Below are 22,153 nucleotides of genomic sequence, written 5' to 3'. Positions count from 1 at the left end.
AGTTCCCAATTGTTTGCAGACAGAGATATTTTGGGGTGCAGAGTGAAGCATAAAGCAAAGGCTGCATTCCTATTCAGACTCAGTAAGAGAGAAAAAAATGTTTTGTGCGTCTTCCTGTCTGTCAGAAAAAAACCCAAAACTGCATAAAAGAAAACAGTTGGGAAATGAGCATTACTGGATAAATAAATTCAGAAGAAGAAGAAAAGAAAATAAACCCTTTTTGTGTAAGTAATGTAAACTGGGTTATTTCCCTCATTTTTTATATCTGCTGAAACCAGCCCTGATGCAATACATTGAAAACCTCCCTGTTTTTCCCAGCCCATAGATAAAATGTGCCTTCAGTAGTGACTTGCAACAGGAACCTCATCTGTTGCAAACACTTTGAGCCTTCCTTATTTCTCAGAGAGGAAGTATGTGGCCTGTTTGGCAAATGCTGCTCTACATGACAGCGTGAACTTCACAACACTCTCATTCGACCGGCTGCTCCTCGACTTGATCAGCTAAACCTTGCTGGCAGCGTGAGAGCAGTACTATGACTACGGCTTTTCTCAGAAGCACTGCAACCTGGAATGCCATGCCTAGCATTTAAAGGTAATCACTGCTGGGATATATTTTACATTAGCTGCGTACGAGACCAAATGTTTCAATTTTATTTATAGACAAGGGTGTTCTATTTCATTAACAATGACAGTATTCAGAGCGGGGATTTCAAGTACCACCAAAGGCAGAAATAGAAGAGTCTGCCTTGATCCTTTTCATAAGGAGTGGTACTAAAGATAGACAGGACAAGGAGTATTTCTGCTGAAACCTGAGTAAGACAGATGCTCAAAACCTTATGCTAAAGCAAACTGTATTTCACTATAACCAAAATATGAGCCCACAGATTAGAAGGCTTTTTATTCAAAGTGTTAGAAGTGTGGATACTGTGGTATTTCTGTGTTGTTTCATGTTTGCATGTGTCTCTGAATTACCTTGATGAGGCTATTATTATTCTTTCTAAGTGCAAAGGTACAACTGCCTCAAAACTGGAAGGATGTTAATTCTGATTAATGATATATTAAGGGAAATCCACAAAAAAATACAGTTTCTGAAATCTAAGTTGTTTTGCTTTTTCTTTCCACACATGAAAAATGACAGGATGCCAGTGCTTTCATTTTCAAGCTAAATGAGATTCAGACATTACCTGTGAAATTTATTGAGAATTAAAATGTAAGACCTTGGCAATATAGATGTGAATATCAGGAAACAAAAATAAAATACGGTATAGCATCTCAGAAATGATAAATGTTCTAATTTTACTAGTCTATAGTATTCCTTGTAGGAGGGCTTTATTCATGTGCTTATCTTGCCTTTTTATTCCTCTTATTACTTTCATTTCCTTATATTAATTAATTCTCAATCATATTAAATATAACTTTTTCAAAGTTCTCACTGAGGAGCAGAATTTTGTATGTTCCGTGCTATTTAACTGCCGCAGAAGCACATTTTCTCAGAGAACAAATTCTGCAAAAAGAAGTTATTGCTACATGTGCTGCACACAGGAACGGAAAGGGAAAATTGTACGACAGGTTTTGGGGTCACACGATGTAGGTCAGTGGGATTCCAGTCTTGACAGGTGAAGAATTCATATCTGCTCAGAGTTCTGGTAAATAGAGCACAAAGCAGGTCTGGGACTGTGGATATTTCCTCACATTCCTTTTGGCAGCAAAGATCCCTAAGCCCTAACAGCTGTGTGCAAACAGACCTGTGACCACCCTTCCTTGACACAATGTGCACAAGTGGAAAGGGGAGAGGAGGAAGGACCAGTGCTTGGAACACTGCAAATATGATCTTAAGAGTTAAAACCAAATTTTCATGCAAGCCCAAGGAGGTGGCTGGTGAGCAGACAAGCTGCAGGTAGATTTTAGATCCCAGCAGCCCAGGGCTTGGGGTAGATCAGACACACTGAGTTTAGAGTCTATCATTTCTCTTTCGTTCTTCTTACATCACCCTCTGGATCTGGCCTAATTATCTACTTCTGTGATGGAAGGGTGGCTCTTCTATTTGTATCCCAAACTCTGTCATCAAGTTTAGATATAAGGAACAAAGTTTTTACAATGAGGGGGGTGAAACACAGGTTGCCCAGAGAGGTGTTAGATGCCCCATCCTTGTAAACATTCAAAGCCAAGTTGGACAGGGCTCTGAGCAACCTGATCTAATTGCAAATGTCCCTGTCCATGGAGGGATGGTTGGACTAGGTGGCCTTTAAAAGCTCCTTCCAACCCAAATTATTCTATAATTTAATAAGGTCAAGTGAGATGCAGTGCCTGTAGCAAATTTGCTATTTCAGAAGATTATAATCTATAAAACTGTTACTGTTCTTCTATCAATTTCAATGAAAATAATTGGTTCATGAGATCTTTAAAGCTTCCAGTAAGTCTAGTTTTGCAGAGTGTCTCAAAATTTCAGAAAACCACACAAGAATTTATCATAGAGTGATGGAATGGAATTGTATTGTGCTGACAATAACTCAATACAATCACAAGCTACTTAAGCCATCGAGTTCTATCAGTCACTTGAGAGAAAAGTACACCATTGTTTTAGAAATATAATTAATTTGTACATTTTTACTCTAGAAACAGTGATATGCCATTGCCAGCAAACAAGTAGAAGCAATTTTTGCCTGCCCTATTTCAAACAAAACTTCCATTTCCTATTTTCAACATGTGAACATTGAGTCATACCTCAGAACATTCACTCCACCACCTTTGACTGGACAATAGGAACCTTTACTCTGCCCATGTGCCTAATGACAAGTGGCTTTAGTAGTAAAACCTAGTCTGATGTCTTGTTTTCCTTTTAGTCACTTTGGCTAAGTGAATTAACAGCAAGCATCCGAGCTTTTATTTTTAAATTTTCACTGAGTTCTTCTGCCATGAATCTAGAGAGCATCTTGAACTCTCTGTCCTTTCCAGGACTTCATGCTAGCAATGGTAGTGACAGTAAAAGAGCATGGAAAATGCAATGAGAAACAGCAAAGTGCCAAGAAAATGACGGCAAAGCCCGAGACGTCACTGCTCTTCACTGCACTGGAAGCACTTTATAACATTTGCATTTTCCACAAGCCAGATTATTCCACATCTAAGGCAGCAGCACAGAGCTGCACGTTATGCCCTGATGACTTCAGAGGTACTTTGAGAACAGAATGCTTGGTATGGCAGAAGGGAACCAGGCTGTGCTCTGCAAAAATACAAAGTAGGAACATGCCTGTTGTCCAGTATTTAATCCCTCAGTGGTTTAATTGCAAACAATGTATAAGCAACCCTGCAGAAACACTTCAGCTATTTCTAAAGCAGCATTTAGAGTTTAGATCCTTAAACACCATCTAGAAAAATCTAAGTGCCGTGGTGAAATGTGCCGCGCTTTTAGAAAGATCGAAAGCCTGAAGTAAAATTTTCAGAAGTCTTTCCACCACACAGAAATGCTACATATCACTTTCCAAAGAGACTCAGGCACACCTGACATTAGGAGGAGGAAAAAGGCCACTGGTCACAAGCCTGGCACTTGTGGGATGACTTGCTATCCCTGCCCTCAAATAACAAAAGCCAGCATAAAATGATACTTATGGTACTTAGATGTAGGATTCTTTTTTTCTTCCTTTTTTTTTTCTCTCCAGACTTTTGGGACACAAAATTCAAGCAATTCTCATCTAAATGTCAATTGCACATGTCAAAATTAGAGATGGACATAAGATATTTACGCTATCATTCTTGCCATCTCCCTGGAACTGCACAACATTTTCGGTAACTGCAGCTTAGATTCTATACCCTGAACAAGATTTGAGCTCCCATTTTAAATTACTGCAAAAATGCATCTACCAGAGCACAGAGCTCAGCAGGGTTTATCAGCCCAGGTATTTATCTCACTCTCTTGGCTGACATTTTCAGCCCTGTTGAGCTCTCTATTGCTGTGCCCAGGAAATTTTTCTGGCTAATTTGAAGATGAGCCATGAACATCTATAATATCTGTAGCCAAAATACTGGCTGCACTACTCCTATGGGTTTCCCTCTTGTTCTTTATGGGATACAAATAAGAAAAACGTTCAACAACTTAAAATTGGGTCTTGCAGAAAAATACTCAAAATTAGATCAGAGAGTTATTATTTTGAAAGAAGACATTGCCTGACAAAGTGAATTCTGGTTTCAGATTTAAAAATTTAGGTGCATTTACATGGAGAAAGATTTTTTTGTTTTGTTTTCTATAAAGAGACCTATATAAAAAATGTGAATATCCAAGTAGTTTATTTAAATTTAAGGGTGCTGTTTTATTCAGCTTCTAGACTTCTCCTATCAGGCAACACATTTTTGTTCTTGTGAAAGTAGGTTTCTGATGCTAGTCAGAAAGACCCTGGCACAGCTGCACCCTCCAGATGTGCCACAAGCCAGTTCTGAGTGCATAAAGTGAAGGGGTAATGTTCCATTTGGCCAGTGAAATAGAGAATTCTAGCAAAGAGCCTTTGGGAACAGCACTAAGAAGCTTGGAAAGCAGATGAGGTGGAGTCACACTGTGCGCTACCATCTGTTCTAGCACTGAGCTCCTTGCATTTGGTAAGGACAAATTTTCTTTCCTTTGAATGGCATTTTATTCTGTAGGATGTCTTCCTAAACTGTCTGTAAGATATTAAAAATTTACAGTATTAATCAACATACTGAAATTCTGCCAATCTTCTTCTGAAAGACAATTAGCAATAAAGTCTTGCTGATGTCAGTAGTTCTACTTCTCAAATTGGACATCTCTCCACCTGACTGACCCTCCTGAGGCTCTAGCGTGTGTAAGTGAAGAGCAGCACACCAAAGTCAGTAGTCATCTTTGAAATATTTAAGCTAGAAAAGTCTGCAAGATGCAGAATATTCGCACAATGCTGCTAGAGCTCCTGTTATCATTTTCACAGGGCAGAAACACATTTTCAAAAAATAATTAACCATCTGGTGCTGGTGGTGCTATTTTTCTTTAATGAACAGTTTTTAAATAGATATAGCTTTTTGTCTTCTGCCTCTGAAAATATACCATAGAGTGATACACCTTCCACATTCAAAATATTTATCTCTCTGTCTTCTATCAGACAGAATTAGGATGGCTGCAGCAAAGCTATGAGAAGGAACTGCTCCTCTCACACTATTTAGTTCCACAATTATACTGTTTCTTGTACATCCATCAAAACTTTTCAAGATAGGTATCTGAAGAATTTGCACGGCTGGCTTTATGCAGGAGGACTGATTTGAAATCAAACATTTTTTTTAAGCAAGGTGTTACTTAAAAAAAAAAAGCCCATGTTTGCTGAGGGCACAATTGCATCAGAAAAAATCCCAAACCTACCAAGCGGTGTTCTTTGTGATCAGTAGTAAACCAACATAATACATACACAGTGCTGACAACCAGGTACATCAGTCTAGTTAGATCCTTTGTAGCCTCAGAACCCCAAATGCTGAAAAAATATTTTGTATATGAAATGCCCATATGGGCACAGCTCTGCTGCTACTTCCTATTGTGCTGAGCTACTGGTAATGGAAACTTTTACTACATCATGTTCTTCTGAGCAACTTCCCTAGCTGTGGTTTTCTGCTATTCCCCTGATAAAAGCACAAAAGTGGTGAGAGTTTAGCAAGTATGTAAAACTCTTGCATGAATTTGACACCAGTGTTCTCAAAAGCAAAACTGTACGAAATTGGAGACGCCCAAACTAGGTCATTTCTCATCTGTTGGCACAGCAGGTGTTATTGTGATGTTAAATTTCGATGTCTGCTTTGATTTAGTTCCGAAGAACTTTGACGGAATTAACGAGCACAATGGGAAACACTGTGAAAACTCCAAGAGCATCTGAGGAAACAAACATGCCAAGCCAAACGGGTAAGCGCTCATTTCGTTTCTTTCAAGAGAAAAGACTCTCACGACACATGATAGACTCAGCCATGTGTCGCTCCTCACCCGCCTGCCAGGACCAGGCAAGTGCACGGCTGCTGTGGGAGAAGGAGGGCATCCACCAGACAGTGCTTATATTTAGCTATGTTTTAGCTCATTTTCCAAGAAGCACTTTAATTAAAAACCCCAAATGTTAAGCGTATTATTTGCTGGTGCTCTTTGAAAGACTTGCCTTCCAAATCAGAAAGTGATGAAACGCTACTTCAGAAACCAGGAATGCTGTGTTTTGATATAATTGCATGTGATATTTTATACAAATTTATCCTTGAAATTTGAGGTTTCTTCATTTAAGGTTAAAAGTTTTAATGATGCATTGCATTGAACCTTATGTCCATCATAGGATGTCAGATAATTGCATTAAAAGTAGCACACAGCCAACCTGTCACCAGATTTATCCATAAAGATTAGAGAGGAATACAAGCTTCACAGGGCAAGCTGCCAAAGAAGAATGGAACACATCTGCCCTCTGCATCCACACGTAAATTAATCAGGTTGCAAATCCCTCCCTGCCACCTCTGTAGGCTGGTAGAGGTCATGCACTGGAGGGGGAAAGGAAGAGGGATTTGGTGATCAGCTACTACAAACTGTGAGTGAGTGGGTGGAGAGCCAGTAGTGTCTCAGCCCTCCTGGAACACTAATACAGGCATCTGGCACAAGAGCTGCAAGAAATCACTCCCCAAAGCTGAAGAGGAGAAAGCAGTTTTGGGTTTGGAGTGGGTTTTTTAAGTATGTCAGTTAGTTACTTTGTTTGTGTTTTGTTTTGTTTTAATTTTGGAGTTTTTCCATCAAAGATTTTCCCAATTGGGCTGCTCATTATTAAGGATAGGGGATCAGCCTGGTTTGATTTTTACTGCAAGGAAACCCAGCCCTGCTCTTAGTATGGTTAGGAACTCACTGAGATGGGCAGCCTTGTAGCCCTAGGTCCTAACATAGTACATAGAGAGACCAAAAGCTACTCAGCATACTGCTTTATTTATTTTTTTTTTAAGAAAAGTTCCTTATGCTAATATTCCCAACAACTGCTGACACAAATACCACATATAAACACCAAAACAGAGACATGCATTCACTCAAAGTAGGACCTTGCTGATGAGCAGGCCACGGCTGTGACCAAGTTTGTCCTAAAAGCCAGGATTTAACAGGGCTAAAAAAAACAACTGCAACCATTTTTGTGATGGAAATACCACATACCCCTGCAAACATTGATAGCACAGTAACTACAAGGGGGAAATATCTATTTAGGAATTCAGGACTCAATCTACTTGAGCTTTCCTACACATCCAGCACATCTAGAAAGGGGTGTTGTTAGTCCTACCTGACCTCCTGGTACCACACGGGGAGAGAACAAACCTCCTGTAGTTACAGTGGCACCTGCCAAGGCTGTAGAGATGTTTCAGACACTCTCACAGCTGAAATTGCACCAGATACCCATGTTTAATCATCCAAAGGCAGGGGGATTGTCACAAAAATTATCAGAGATGGAACACCTCTCCTATGAGGAAAGGTTGAGAGAGTTGGGGTTATTCAGCCTGGAGAAGAGAAGGCTCTAGGGAGATCTTGTTGCAGTTCTCAATACTTAAAGAGGATTCATAAAAAAGATGTGGATGGATTTTTCAGTAGGGCTTGTTGTGATACGACAAAGGATAACAGTTTTAAGCTAAGATAGGTTAGATTTAGACTAGATATAAGGGAAAAAAATATAATGGGGGTGGTGTAATACTAGATCAGACTTACCACAAAGGTTGTAGATGTCCCATCTCTAGGAACTCTCAAGGTCAGATTGGTCAGGGCTCTGAGCAACTTGATCCAGTTGAAAATGCTCCCACTCATTTCAGAGGGTTGGACTAGATGACCTTTAAAGGTCCCTTCCAACTCAAACTATTCCATTATTCTATGATTTATCAGCCTGAATAGCTCTTTGGATCCATCCACCTCTTAGTCTGGATCAGTCCAGTAACTTTCATAATGACTTAGATGTTGCTAATGAAAGTTGGGAATACAAACATCACTACTGTCATTAAAATACAATGAAAAAAGACTTCTAAAAGTGAACCTGGTACCAAAGTGTGTATTGGGGTTCATCCATTGAGTTTGTATCTCTTTGCCATCCTGAGCAGATCAAACAACCAAATCACATCACAAAACAGAAGATTTTCACCAGGCCAGGAACAGACTTGATTCAACTGAGGTGGAGAATCAAATCCATGACTTTCAATAGCTGAAATAGTTATTAAGAGAAGTAGGCTTGACACTGGCTCATTTCAGGGAGACTGAATAAAATGAAGGACTGAAATAGAAGGGAAATAATGAAAGAGTTTCTAACAAAAAAGGGGAAGAAAACATATAATTGCAGTCTGCAGACTTGGTCTGCAGTGTTCATCAGACCCCTATGAGCCCCTTGTGTACTGAAAGCAAAACCTTGTGCTTTCCTCCGTACCAGCGTGCCAGTCTTGGCTCAGAGAAAGGGAACAGTGTATAAGCTGCATTTCCCAAGGAGGATTTGGGCCCCAAAGATAACTGCACCGCATCTGCCACACACTGCACGGGCATTTCTGGCACAACCCAGGGACTGATGACAGAGTAAGAAGAGCAGCAAGGAGTCATCAAGGGTTGTGAGCCTCTCTCTGTCCTCCTTTGGGACCCTGAATCAAGGGTTAATCCTTTTGGGGTGCACCTGCACAAATCTCAGTTCCCAAGCTGGCTGGATTTGATCTAGCTTGGGCACCAAAGTGTGACTCTGCAGCCACACCTTGTGGTGCTGCACAGTTTCCCAGATGAGTGCCCTCCTTCACCCTCTCTGGTGCACCCTGTGCCATAAATCATACTATTTCTGCTGGCCAGTAAAGCTGGATGATGCATGGAGCTGAACTCCAAAGAGTTAATTCCCACTCCAGACATGGACCACGTCAGTGCCCAGCACAGCAGATTTTTGAGGGCAGTGACCTGGATCTGGATGCTCTGCCCATGCTCTTCCTACTCTCTAATAATGCTACATAGTCCATTCCCAATGAATAATTTGAAGGATACAATATTCAGTCTCACACTTTGCAAGACATGTGGGTGTGAAGACATCTAAAATTAGCATGTATTTCACATTCATTGCCTACTCCTAAAAAACCACGCAGAATTAACACCTGATGCAGTGGAAATGATTGTGCTTAGATCTTTCCATTCTGACTTTTGGGTTGTTCCATTTCAGATGTAACCTACACTTGCCCTGTGGAGGAGAGTTTGTGTTAGAAAACTCAGCAAATCTTTTTTTCTTTGGCATCTTGAAAGTGTGGGGAGCTCATCAGATCAAATCTATTAGATCACTGTGAAATTTAGGCGTGGAGAAAGCGTGTAATTTGTTTCGTTCCTGTTTCCAGGCTTTTGTGTTTGTAAGGAGCTGGTATGGGTTCTGTGAAATGTGGTACAGTGTGGTGGGGTATTTTGCATGACCAAAAAACCCAGTGAGGCTTGACTTAAATACCAATCAAAACAAAGAGAAGAAGGAGGGGTTCACTCCTTTCCTGACACTTTAGTATAACTATAGGTAGTTTAGGAGGTAACATTTGCATGGATGTGGAAGATAACACTCTGATATATTCTTTCCTTTTCAGAATTAAAAACTACATGCAAAATTGAAACTAAAATTAATAAAAATATGAAAGTGTAAGCAAAGTAACACAGGTCTTTCTAGAGTAGACAAAAAGTCACCTTCCCCACAGTGCATAATGAAATGCAAATGACAGTGCACAAGGAAAGAGAACAGAAAAGCACTTGTTTTCCGCTCTTTCACTATGGAAGCAGAATATTTATAAATACACAGCATAATTTTTTTTAAAGCATTGCTAAAGGCATTAAGCTAAAAGTAATTATATTCAATGTAGCATTACATGATGTTTTATAAGCTGGTACTTTATCCTCATTTTGTTATTTTCAAAATGCATCTTCTGGCTCACAGTTTTTCTAGTAGTCCAGGGTAAAGATTTTATTTTGTCAAAAAAGATTTGGTGCCAATGCTTAGGTGTTACTAGCCTCAGGTACTATGTAGCTTCATAGACAGGAAGGTGCCACTACATTTTCTGTGCAGAACCAGGAAGCCATCAAAGACAATTAGCAGAGAATTTCTTCAATAGGGTTGAACTAAGTGTATAAAAAGTTGCATTAGACTAATCACAATGGTTGGCTGTAATGGACTAGTCCTGTTTAATTCAGTGACACTAATCAACTAAGAAAATCATGGCAATATCAATATTAAACACACTCTCAAAATAATCATAAAATGGTTTAGGCTGGAAGGGATCTTAAAGATCATCTAAAACACCATTCTCACTGCCATGGCTAGGGATGCCATCCACTAGACCAAGTTGCTCAGACCCCATCCAATCTGGCCTTGAACACTTCCAGGGATGGGGCATCCACAACTTCTCTGGGTAACCTGTTGTGTTTGTTTCCTTCATGTTTCCTTCAGCCTTTTACAATTATCTTTGTGAGTCGTTTCTATGGCCCTGAGACACACAGCTAAAAACACAGAACATTCATTCAGGGTGTTGCACCTAGGTTTCTCTCAGAAGCTGTCTTCCTTAAAGAGAAGTTGGCAACAAATCTATATTAAATGAGAAAAAACTAACAAGATACAGAAGTGTTTCTCTCAATCTAATTTATTTCTTTCCTGCCCTGAATTGACACCCATATTTGCACATGTTGGACTGTACAGAGTATGGAGATCAAACAACCTCGACAAATGTAGTGGTAGTTGGTGTTCCTAAGGATCAGGGTGCTGATCCTGGTGGAGGCAGAGGGAAGCTCTGTCTCCCTGTGAGATCATGGGGAATACTGAGGTGTGCAGAGAGGAGGAACTGCAGTGAATGGCACAATCCCTCTTGCCAATACTTGTGACAAAGAGCTCAAAACACTCAGCATGACACATTTCTGAACCACCCAGCTGTCAGCATTTACTGGGCACCACAGATTCCAGCAGGATGAGGAGCATTTCACGTTTGATGGTCCCAGTCCTGTGTATAGTGCTCTACCCTCCAGAAACCGAGAAGACTCAGCATGTCCTACACAGGGTGCAAGTCCCAGATTCATCCCAGCTGATGCAAAAGGTCTTCTCATCTCTTTGCTGACCTCAGCTCTGCAAATTGCCATTTTACAATGGTTTCAACTTAAACATCCCTGTGCCTGTTTTCTGTCACTGAGGCTCTTGCACAGTCTCCATGCAAGGGTGAGAACAAAGTGCACTAGCTGATCATCAAGCTCCTTTAAAAAGTGATGGATATGGGCAACAATGGTCACACTCTCATTGACCTTGATCTAAACTAATTTCATACAAAAACTGATGGAAATGGGCAACAATGGCCACACTTTCATTGACCCTGATCTAAATTGCCATTGAAAAGTATCAGTGGTATAAAATTATGAAACAATTTAACATGCATCTTCCTTTTCTTAAATCTAATGCTACAAAACTGTAGCAGGAGGCAATTAGGGACAGCGGTATTAATCAAACTGGGTTACTTCCTAATACTATAAATAATTACTAATTTTTTAGTTTCAAACTGAGTATGTCCTTTAAATATGGTAATTGTTAGAAAAAGTAGTCCAAATTTAGTTGCTTACAATTAACCACATGACTTTTCATTTCTAGTATCTTCAAAGTCCTCTTATAAATCTATAGGTTTTTCTTTAGCTAATGATGTTTATTAAGTGACATTTCAGAGATTTTTTTCCCCCATTTGACTTACTACATAAAATCTATCATACTTAAAGAAAAATCCATTTTTGTCTCAGAGCACTACCTTTGTTTTAAGTGACCTTTTCTTTCTTCTTTTACAGGCCAGGAGAGTGACTTCCTTGCTGTTCTCTATGACTATCCTTCAGCAGACATAAGCCAACCTATATTTCATGTAGGGGAAAAACTACGTGTGCTATCAGAGTAAGTTGATCGATTTCTTTTTAAATTAGGTTGTATTACAACTAAAGTAAAGCTCTGTTTTATGGACCTGGCCCAAATTGGATGCAATTCAGCAAAATGAACTGAGTTCAGAATTTTCAGGGAAGGACGCTTAGCCATAGTGTAAATGACCATGTAGCTTAAGGATTTGGGATTACATATTGTCCTTTAATCTATAGATTTCCCTTATGTTTGTCAAGCTGGATTCAGACTCTATTCTAAAATAAGACTCAGAACAATTCTGCTTTGAAAACTGATAAGAAAGTATTCCCCAAATGTAATGGAAAACAGTGTAAAAGCCAAAATAGTTTGAATGACATAAAAGAAAATCACCCTGAATTTCTTTATGTCAATTGTGTCTGTAATTTTCTCTCTCACCCTTTTTAATCTAACAACTCGATTATGATTAAGTCTTAGAATTTCATCCTTATTTAAGGCAAATGTAAAAAAAAATAATTAAAAGGTATGTAGTGGGGTGGGGTGTATTTCTCTTTCTCCTTTTTAATCAATTCTGCATTTTCTTAGTAAGGAAAAAAAAGAGATTTCTCAGCCAGTTCCACTCAAAAAATTTAAGAGCCCCAGAAGTAAGCAGGCTTTGGAGCACTAGCTCAGACTGACCTTAACCACAGTGCAGTATTGCCAGACACAAAGAATGAGCACATGTACAAAAAATGGAAGCAAGCAGCCCTGGTGTTCTTCTAGGCACAGCTTGTATCATCACACAGTGACCTCCTGGAAGTAACTTGGCCTCACAGCCACTATTTGCACTGCTCAAAATGAAATAAAAGGTTTCATTTTTGCAGCTGGTCGAGCAGATGGATTCAATGGGAGACCAGACACATTGATAGCAGAGGAATCCTTGGAGGACGTCTAAAATCATTTAAGAAATTCTCAGCCAGATAGTCAAATGGCTGGAGGAGAGAGATACTCGAGAGAAGCATCACGGATGACTGATGAATTCTCAGACTCTTCTCCAGGCCACCATGGCCTGTAATGGCCTTTGTCACTCAGAAGACACAGGCTTTAGTGGAGCTTTGGTCTGACCCAGAATGGCTGCACTTATGTCCTGCTGACACAGGGCTCTCGCTTCCTCCCTGAACCTAAGGGTCCCAAGACTCAGACAATACCACCAGATCAATTTTCTGCTGGTGGAGAGGTCCTCTAAACCAGGGGGATTCTTCTCTTCTACACTTCTTCTAGTAGTGTAAACCTTGCTGAACATACATGACATGGTACAATAACTGCTTTAGCTTGGAAATTCCAGCTCAAAGCTTCACTCTCAGGTTTCATCAGCTACAGGCCCTCCCACACCACAGGACTGCCTATGCCCACATCAATGGGAATTATATTTGTGGCATATTATATGTACACATGTGCTGCAAAGTAAAATCTGCTGCACGAACAACTAAAAGAATAGGCTTTGGCAGCAGAAGTTTTTGACATGCCTGTCTGTAGGGCAGTGATCAAGGGCTTCTCCTGATGGATAAATTAGATCCAGAGCAAACCTTGATTGCTCTGGAACTTTCCTCTTCTTATTTTGAATCATGAGCTTGTTCACAGAAGACAAGTCCAAAGCTCTATGCAAACCACAGTGTCCTGATGAAGGACCTGTTCTCCCCTGCTGGGGTACGTGCTGATGTCAGCCTCTTCCTCTTGCCTGCAGCCTCTTACTGCTCATAAGCTGTAATTATTTTTCTAAAGCATTCAAAGAAGTAAAAGACAGTAAAAAACAAGCTGTGACTAGAGCACAAGTGATGAGGAGTCACCACAGAGGAGTCAGCACAAGCAGCAGCTTTTCAGTTGCTTTTACAACAGCAGCTTTTCAGCCTTCTACCAAAGTAATGATGTGTAGTGGCAATCAGCCCCACCAATCCTGCCAGGAACAGGACATATGGAACCTCCATAGGAAATGCAATTCCTCACAGATATTTGTGACTGCTCTGGGTTGGCAGATTTATATAAGCACCACTGGCACAGTTTCTCACTCTCCTCACTGGTCAGACACCTTTTACTACCAGAGGAACTGCATTTGGCTGGCAGAAGTCAAAACAAATGTCCTCCAAGACTGACCCCAATACACATAATTTCTGTAGCTCCTGCTGCAAGAGACATGTGCTGCTTTGGGATTTTAAATCACCATAGGGATTTTTCAGGGTTAGTAATACTAAAGTTTGGAGGGAGAAAGATGACGAATTGCTCAGTTTTGGGTATTTTTTCTTGGTTCTTGGTTCTCTCTGGGAGAGTTCTGGGGGAAAAAAAGATTAAAATAAGCTAAAATTCTTATACATAAATTCATTTCATCTGGAAAACCAAACCAAAAACTTTTGAGGCCCTGCAATTTCCAGCTAGCAGTAGATACGTCCCCTTTTTTTTCCCTCAGCACAGACATTCTGGACCACAGTCCCAGAAGCTATAACTCATGACATTTAACCTAAGTGATTTCAACTCAGCTGTTCTGATACACACTGAGACTCTGATCTGTAGTGTAGACATTATTTTGGGGGCATTTATATTAACATCCACAAGCATTTATATTAACATCCAACAGCACTCAAACACAAGGCACAGTTCCTTGGATTCAAACACTTAAAGTGAAGGTGCAAAGAACCCAACAGTCATCAGGATCCTTGCACTACCACTAAAGCTTTGCAGCATCCCTGTGAAAATTCTTGGTACCCTTTATTTCTGAAGGGATTCAAGAGTAAAAGCCAGAATTCAGTACCACAGCAATAACTTAAGATGTATTGGGGGAAATACACATGCCTGCAGTTTCAACTACAAGGTCTGTTTGATTGGAGTCTGGTCTGCAGCTCATGGAAGACAAGGAAAAGAGCAAAGCACAAAGCAGGTTCAGTTGGACTGACAGCCTGTTCCCAAGCAGACAGGCTCCATTTCCCAGATCCTCTATCCTGGTGTTACAGGGCTGTCCAGACACAACACACTCAGCTGTAAACTGAATATCTTGGACACCAGTACAAGTCTAGCTGTGGGAAGGCAGAGCACAGCATGGTTTAACCACCGAGTATTTATCCTTCCTCTTTCAACTGCATAAAAAATATTTTATTACTTACGTAATTTAAATGGAACAAAGTAGCTTATTTCTGTGTCCGCATTTAATTCTCAAGTAAGTTTAGAAATGGAACTACTCTAAATGAAACCAAACAGGGTTCCTTTCTGAATACATAGTTTCAAAAGCACACACAGAAGGTTGCAGGCTAATCTGTGTAAATTCACTGACTTCCAAATGACGAGAAACTCTGAAAATACATCTCAAAATATCCCTTCTCTTGCTTTCACACAGTGAAGGAGGCTGGTGGAGAGTCCATTCCCTTACAACAGGTCGAGAAAATTATATTCCAGGAAAATATGTAGCAAAGGTTTATCATGGGTAAGTAAATGCATTTCTATAGCCTTTCATCACCACTTTTTTACATCTCCTCCTCTGATTACTCTGAGTCATAGTCCAAACAATGCCAATAATGACTTGGCAGACAGAAATTTTATTTATTGACAGTCTAAAAGCCATCTTTTGAAAACTGAGAACCTCAAATCCACATATAAATTTAGACTCAGTGAGAAGGAAAATCCTTCTTTTAAATTCTTGAAAGATCCAAAACCACTTCAAATTACATGTAAGATATTTAACATGCATCTGTTGCATGGACTGATCTCTAACTTAAAGACATTGATGAAGAGAACCTATTTAGAATGAATTTTTAATATTTACATAAAGTAAAATTTTAGCCAGGTTTGCTCATGGAAAACAGGCCGTAAAGAACAAATAGAAATGTTAATAAGTATTCAAGAATGTAAACTTTCTCACTGGATGAACTAAGAAAATTTCAGCTATTTCTTGTTGCCATAGTCACCACTCAGGGGGAAAAAAAATCCCAACAAAAACAAAAACAACAACAACAAAAAAAAACCTGAAAAACAGGCATTAAAGCACAGACCTAAAAGCTTTCTGGTAAATGTTGTAATACATGTTTAATTTTAAGGATAGGATCTGTGAATGCCACTGTAAACTATGCAAGTGCTTCAATTTTAACATGCTTTTACATTCTCCTGAAACAGTGACGCTTTCCCAAAGGCAGGGCAAGGGTGTGGGGTTAATGGAAGCTACTGTCTGAAACTTCAGTGACAGCAGAGTGGATCAAACACATGAGCACAACTTCAAAATAGAATTCCATTCTATTCTATTCTATTTCATTCTATTCCATAAGTCTAGAACAGCTGAGCAAGACCAGGTGCATGGTGAGACACTGCCTGTGGCAAAACATGGCACTGCACCAAGTTATGGTGAAAATTTGTAGGACTAATTCCACTTTCCCTTATCCACGAAGCCCATTAACTTAAATGGTTGGGCTTTTCCCTAGAAGAAGCAAAATAATTGTAACTTATTTGGGGTTTATTTATGATACAATTTGGGGTTAAAGAAAGTGGTTTAAATGTAAAAGAGAGATGTCACTAATGCCACAGATGTCATCAATATACCACATGAATCTGTCCCCAGCAATACAGATCAAAGCAGCTCCAAAAGTTCTGTTTTCCCTGATAAGTACAAACCTTGTTACTCTTCTCTTAACCTCACAAAGGTTAATGGAACTCAAAACCAGCAACATTTTCTCCATAAACTGGGGAAATATGCTTGAATATAGATGAGAGAATAGCTATAGAAAGCCACAGTGTTATTTTTGCAGTCACTTTTCCTGGCTAATGCAGCACTTTCACAGCCACATGCTGCTCACTGTTTCACTGGTGTCCAAAATTCAGAATTTGTTTTTTCCTGCTTCACAGCTGGTTATTTGAAGGGCTGGGAAGAGAAAAAGCAGAGGAACTTCTACAGCTGCCCAACACCAAGGTCGGCTCCTTCATGATCAGAGAGAGTGAAACCAGGAAAGGTGAGACAATACAGATTTTTCCCTCTTGATCTCGGGCATTTACAGTTTTACAGCTCTTTAATTCACTCCCTGTTCTGCTTCATTTGGATCAGTCCATATGAAATCATAATATATACCAGAAAAGGTATAAAATGAGAAGGTGAAGGCACCCAGTGCAGGTGCCAGCCTTTACCAGTCACCTACTGAAAAGAGGGTTTTTGATGGCCATGGAAAGTTCCACAGGAATCAGCACAAACAAGACACAGTTGTTTAAACACTATTATTTACTTTGGTTGCATGCAAACCTGATGAGGCAGTGGGACTTTCAATGAAGGAAAAGCCACAGCTTTGCCTTTGTCCATAAAAGATGGATTCAAGAAGGTGTAAAATGCACACCAAGTAGAGGGGGTGGTGGATAAGTCTGTTTGCTATATAAATGAGGGAGGTCTTTTATTTATTTTAAAAAATGACTGGCCTTCAATTTTATTTTCTTTCTTTTGCTACATGGGAATTATACTGTACCAGCTTTATGCTTTTATTTTCTTCAATGGGGACATAGAAACAGAATCACAGAATGTCCTGACTTGGAAGGGACCTACAGGGATCACTGAGTCCAGCCCCTGACCCTGCACAGGACCACTCCAAAAATCCCAGCATGTGCCTGAGAGCATTGTCCAAACCCTTCCTGAACTCTGTCAGGCTGGTGCTGTGACCACTCCCCTGGGGAGACAGTTCCAGGGCCCAAAATCCCTCTGGGTGAAGAACCTTTTCCAGCTCTTCAACCTAAACCTCCCCTGACACAGCTTCAGGCCATTCTCTCGTCCTGCCACTGGTGACCAGAGACAAGAGATCAGTGTCTGCCCCTCTGCTGCCCCTGGTGAGGCAGCTGAACACAATAAGCAATAAGATCTCCCCTCAGTCTGCTCTTCCCCCGGCTGAACAAATCTCCCATGTGCAATGTGTTTTCTTCCTTTTCTGAAGCACCAGAACACATTCTAATATCATGATACTACAGATAAAAGGGAATAATACATCATCTCTTCTGACCTCTTGTATACCACAGGCCAATTACTTTCTTAATATCAATACAAATTTCAAAGAAATTTAGGACTGGCATTTAGTCCTTGTCAATAAATGCTGCAGAACAATTCTAAACAAAGAACCAGAAAAATCCAAGTGGCCTTCTCCTGCCATGACTGCATTACCAGGTCTCAGCTTCTACATTACTCAAGGATGTATACAGAAGAGTACCAGCCTGGAAGTCTGGTCTCCCTATTCAGTGGAAGGCAAACAACTCAGCAAAGGCCTACTTCCTTTATGCCATTTCAAAACATCCCACACCAGCAATAACAAAGGAAGAGCACACCAGAAATTTGGTTGAATTTAATTTGGTTGAAATTAACTTCAACCAAAATTTCAGGTCATGTTATATTTATCTATATCTATAAAGGATAATAAGATATATAAGATGGCCACTCGGGTTTTTTTCAGCTATTTCTGAGATGTTTTCAGTAATGGCACCATATCTTACAGATACTCTATTCTGCTACAGATACCCAACCAGCCCTACTTTGATGTAACTAGCTCTTGTTCTCTCTTCAGGGTTATATTCCTTGTCAGTGAGGCACAGGCAAGTGAAACATTACAGGATCTTCCGCCTCCCCAATAACTGGTATTACATCTCTCCACGGCAAACCTTCCAGTGCCTTGAAGACCTTGTCAATCACTACTCAGGTAAAAAGAAGTGCAGAAAAAACATATTTTTCACTGGCAACTGTAAAACTCTCTATCAAAGGTCCAGAACAAGAAGTTTTGCTTATGTCCAAGACTTGCAAATACTACCACAGAAAAACCAATGGAAAAACTTCTGGTTTATACATTTTACTTCATTTTTCATCCTAAATAAAAATATGCTGCCCTAAACAGTATAATGAAATCAATACAAGAACTCAGCTAAATAAGGCCAGATTGGCTCTGTCTGTGTTGGTGTTTTGTAGGATATTGTATGGCCATGTCAATAACACTGTTTGAGCCAAACACCAGGGTTTAGGGGTTCCCTAAAGAACTTCCAAATGCAGTTTGGAGGTCAGCACAAGTCAGGGGTGCCAAGACCCTCTCAGAGCACACCTAAAGTCAAAGTGTGAGCATACAAAAATGTTCAGCTGTACAAAAGCCATGTGCCTGTAGATCTGTGTTTGAGACAGACTGGAACTCCTGGCTGACTCTGTTTGCCAACATTCATTCATTTATTTGCCATTTAGGCAGGCAGATAGCTTCAGGCCATGCAACACTAGGTGTCTATTCACATTTTCTTAAAAAACCGCTACAGCACACAACCTTATCTACAGTAGAAAATTTTCAGAAACACGGTAAGCTTCTTCCCTACCACTTTAGCAGAAGTGCATGGCAGGAATTTATCAGCAGAGTTTATATCAAGAGGCTCAAGCTGTTAGCTCAATTGCAGAATCAGCTGTCACTGTTATTAATATCAGTCCAGTGGATGACACTTTTTCAATGACAGTTTTCCAGATTCACGGCAATTTAACCTGTGTCAGAAAGGTAACGTGACAAACAACACAATTGAATGGCTGCAGTTACTATGCATTGTAATGAGAATGTTCTAAAATGAGGAAGGAAATTGCAAGAAATGAATTGCCTAAAAGTTACAAGAGAACAATAGGTTCTTTATTGAAACAATAGGTTTCAATAGTGCTTTAACAAGCAATGGGTACTCTGTAATTTTAAAATAAGTGTGAAGTCATCATACCTAAGTATTTCACAGGTAAAAGAAAAAGTACGATCCCCAAAGAGTACATTGATAAACTGAGGAGAAAAGTCATTCACATTCAAAACAAGCAAATAAAACTTTCAAGTCCAATGACATAAAGGGAGTAAGAATTTGGACAGGAGATACATGTGTATTTACATGTTAGCTATTTGACACCTTTCACCATTTAGAAAGAAGGAAACAATTGAAGCCTAAAATCTGGGCTGGGGCAGAACCCAAAACTTGTAACAACTAACATTTTTACTTGAGTTATAAGTGTAAAAGGAGACATAGCTAGATTTAGGTGTCCTCCTTCCCTCACCATGAGAAGATACAAATCTCACTCTGAAATAAGACTCAGAGTTGTAGAACACCAGCATTTAGCCATTATGTTCTCTACTTGGGCAGAAGAATATCTTTGATGTTCCTAGTGGAGCGAGAAGAGGGTAGAGACAGAAACACTGATGAAGGTAATAGGTGAATCCCAATACATTCCACAGTCATGTTCCACAGAAGAGTAGGTGTGCACACAATCCAATCTGATCTTTTTTACGCACAGTTTGCATGGCTGAGAAAATACGAAGCAAAGCAGAACTCACTGAGGGCCCAGAAAAACTGGGTTTAATTTTATGCTCTGTCAAAAATTTCTTTCTAGTGTTTGAGCAAGTCACATTGTCTTTCTGTGTCTCAGGTCCTCCCTTGTACTGTATGAAATATGCCAAATGAAAAATTAAAAGGCAAAGGAAAGGAAAAAATAAGCCTGTGTTACTGTGTCCTTGCTGAGAACACACAATTACTAACTGCTGCTGCTGAGTTCAAAACTGTTTATTTGAGCAAGCACCAAAGAAAACAGTAAAAAGATTAACTGTCTGTGTTCATTTTCCTGTCCAGAAGTCGCTGATGGTCTCTGCTGTGTCCTTACAACACCCTGTCTCACCCAGTGCACTAACAACAACACCGTGATGAATCCAGTTCCTCCTGTGGTGATGCGGAATAAAAATTTCAACTGGAGAAACATTCACAGGTACCACACACAGCACAGGCTGCCAGAAACAACAGGGCTGTTCCCAGCCATGTGTATACTTGTACTTGCAACACAGAATACACAGCTATTTATTTCCTTCTAAAGGAAATAAAAAAGCAGTTTTAAAGCTTGGACAATCTGACATCAAGCTAACCCATGAAAACTAAATGTCCAGCCCTCTAACTGATAATCTAGGTTTTAACTTTGAAAGAAATATTGTTAGCACTCAATCATTTCTCCTAACCAGCTATCCATGTGTTCAGTTCCTTTGGGACTCCTGAGCCCTTGCACCAAGGGGCAGGAGGGAGAGCTGGGTCACAAAGCCCAGTGACATCCACCACTGCTGATCCATCCCCACTGATGTGCAGGGGCTCACAGGTGAGCTGTGGCAGGCAGGGGTGGCTCCCCTCTCTTCCCATGCCCAGGAAACAGCACAGGTGTAATGAGCACATTGTCCAAGAATAAACCTTTCCTGTTGTGTCTCTCTCGACACACAGCCCAATTCATGAGATTTCTAATATCACAACTGCCACAAGAGAAAGTAGGTCAGGTTTCAGAAGTTGGGGAAACAGCCACCCTCAGAAGCAAAAGCACCTTTTACCTTTGAAGGGTAAATTTCCCTTCACTACTCTTCTTCACAAAACATTCATGTGCTTATGAAGGCAAGAAAATTTTGTGCAGTATTGAGGTCATTTTTCCTACAGATTAAGAAGGGAATATAGATGATACTTCCTTTTTAAGTGCCAAAAAATATTTATATATTACTGTTGTACTGGTTTTTTGAGAAATGTTAAGTGACAGAAATGCTTGGTGATTTATGAGGCAGAAATGTTTCTATACAACAAAAATAACATTTTGAGGTTTAACAACTGTTAATATTACCCCAAGACACTGAGTCCAAGTAGCTGAAATGGTAACAAAATTTTGTTATTTTAAAGGCTGGAGGTGTCTGAAGATACCAAAAGCACCCTGGCAGCAATGGATGACTCTTGCCTCAGCTATGGCCTGAGGGAAAGCATCGCTTCCTACCTCTCCCTGACTGAGGATGACAATGCTTCTTTTGCAAGTGCCAGAAAGAAGAAATCCCAGTCTCTTATATACACGGGGAGCAAACATAAGAGTGCCCTTCACTTGCCACCTACATACTATGACGACTAAATATAAGACAAAGAGGAAAAAGCCACAAACTGATGAGTTAGGAGAGAAACCAGAGCATCCTGTGGTCCTGCCACCCTTCAACAGCTGGGAAATACAATCTGCTAAGCTGGTGACCAAACGCCAGCAGTGCTTCTGCATGTCCTCTCCTGATCTTCTCAAGGGTGCTATCCCAGCCATGGCATATGCTGGGAATGTGCCCAGTGCACCAGAACTGACTCACAAGCAGGATAAACCAAGATAGACTCTAAGTCAAGAGCCAAGTGATGCAGGTGACTCTTCAGTGAGGCAATGCCCAGCATTGTACAGAGGTGACTGCATAGGGAAGAAACAACTGCAGCTTAAGAACTTAAATTAACTCTGACTCTGGTGTTCTCCACAAGGCTGAAAACCTTCTTTTCAGAACGTATGTACACTGAAAAAAGGAG

General features: G+C 40.2%; 2 protein-coding genes across 2 annotated transcripts in view; one reads left to right on the top strand and one right to left on the bottom strand.

Annotated features, from left to right (window-relative positions):
- The window catches only part of TG (thyroglobulin), a 146,838-nt gene that overhangs the window by 38,043 nt on the left and 86,642 nt on the right, over nt 1-22,153 (bottom strand). The window lies entirely within an intron of this gene.
- Nucleotides 450-21,861, top strand: SLA (Src like adaptor). Its single transcript, XM_064397684.1, has 8 exons — nt 450-591; nt 5,793-5,886; nt 11,782-11,881; nt 15,201-15,287; nt 16,697-16,800; nt 18,382-18,513; nt 20,438-20,570; nt 21,509-21,861. The coding sequence occupies exons 2-8, from the start codon at nt 5,826-5,828 to the stop codon at nt 21,726-21,728; spliced, it is 837 nt and encodes a 278-aa protein (XP_064253754.1). The 5' UTR covers nt 450-591; nt 5,793-5,825; the 3' UTR covers nt 21,729-21,861.

The sequence above is a fragment of the Passer domesticus genome, chromosome 1 (genome assembly GCF_036417665.1).
Source record: "Passer domesticus isolate bPasDom1 chromosome 1, bPasDom1.hap1, whole genome shotgun sequence".
In the NCBI taxonomy this organism is placed as follows: Eukaryota; Metazoa; Chordata; class Aves; order Passeriformes; family Passeridae; genus Passer; species Passer domesticus.
The sequence above is the reverse complement of the archived record's forward strand: the minus strand, read 5'-3'. Positions and strand labels throughout refer to the sequence as shown.

Excerpts from the sequence above, each read along its gene's own strand:
- SLA (XM_064397684.1), top strand. The coding sequence starts at position 5,826 with ATGGGAAACACTGTGAAAACTCCAAGAGCATCTGAGGAAACAAACATG. Across the intron at positions 16,801-18,381 it reads AGAGAGTGAAACCAGGAAAG|GGTTATATTCCTTGTCAGTG; the intron begins GTGAGACAATAC and ends TTCTCTCTTCAG. Across the intron at positions 18,514-20,437 it reads CCTTGTCAATCACTACTCAG|AAGTCGCTGATGGTCTCTGC; the intron begins GTAAAAAGAAGT and ends TTTCCTGTCCAG.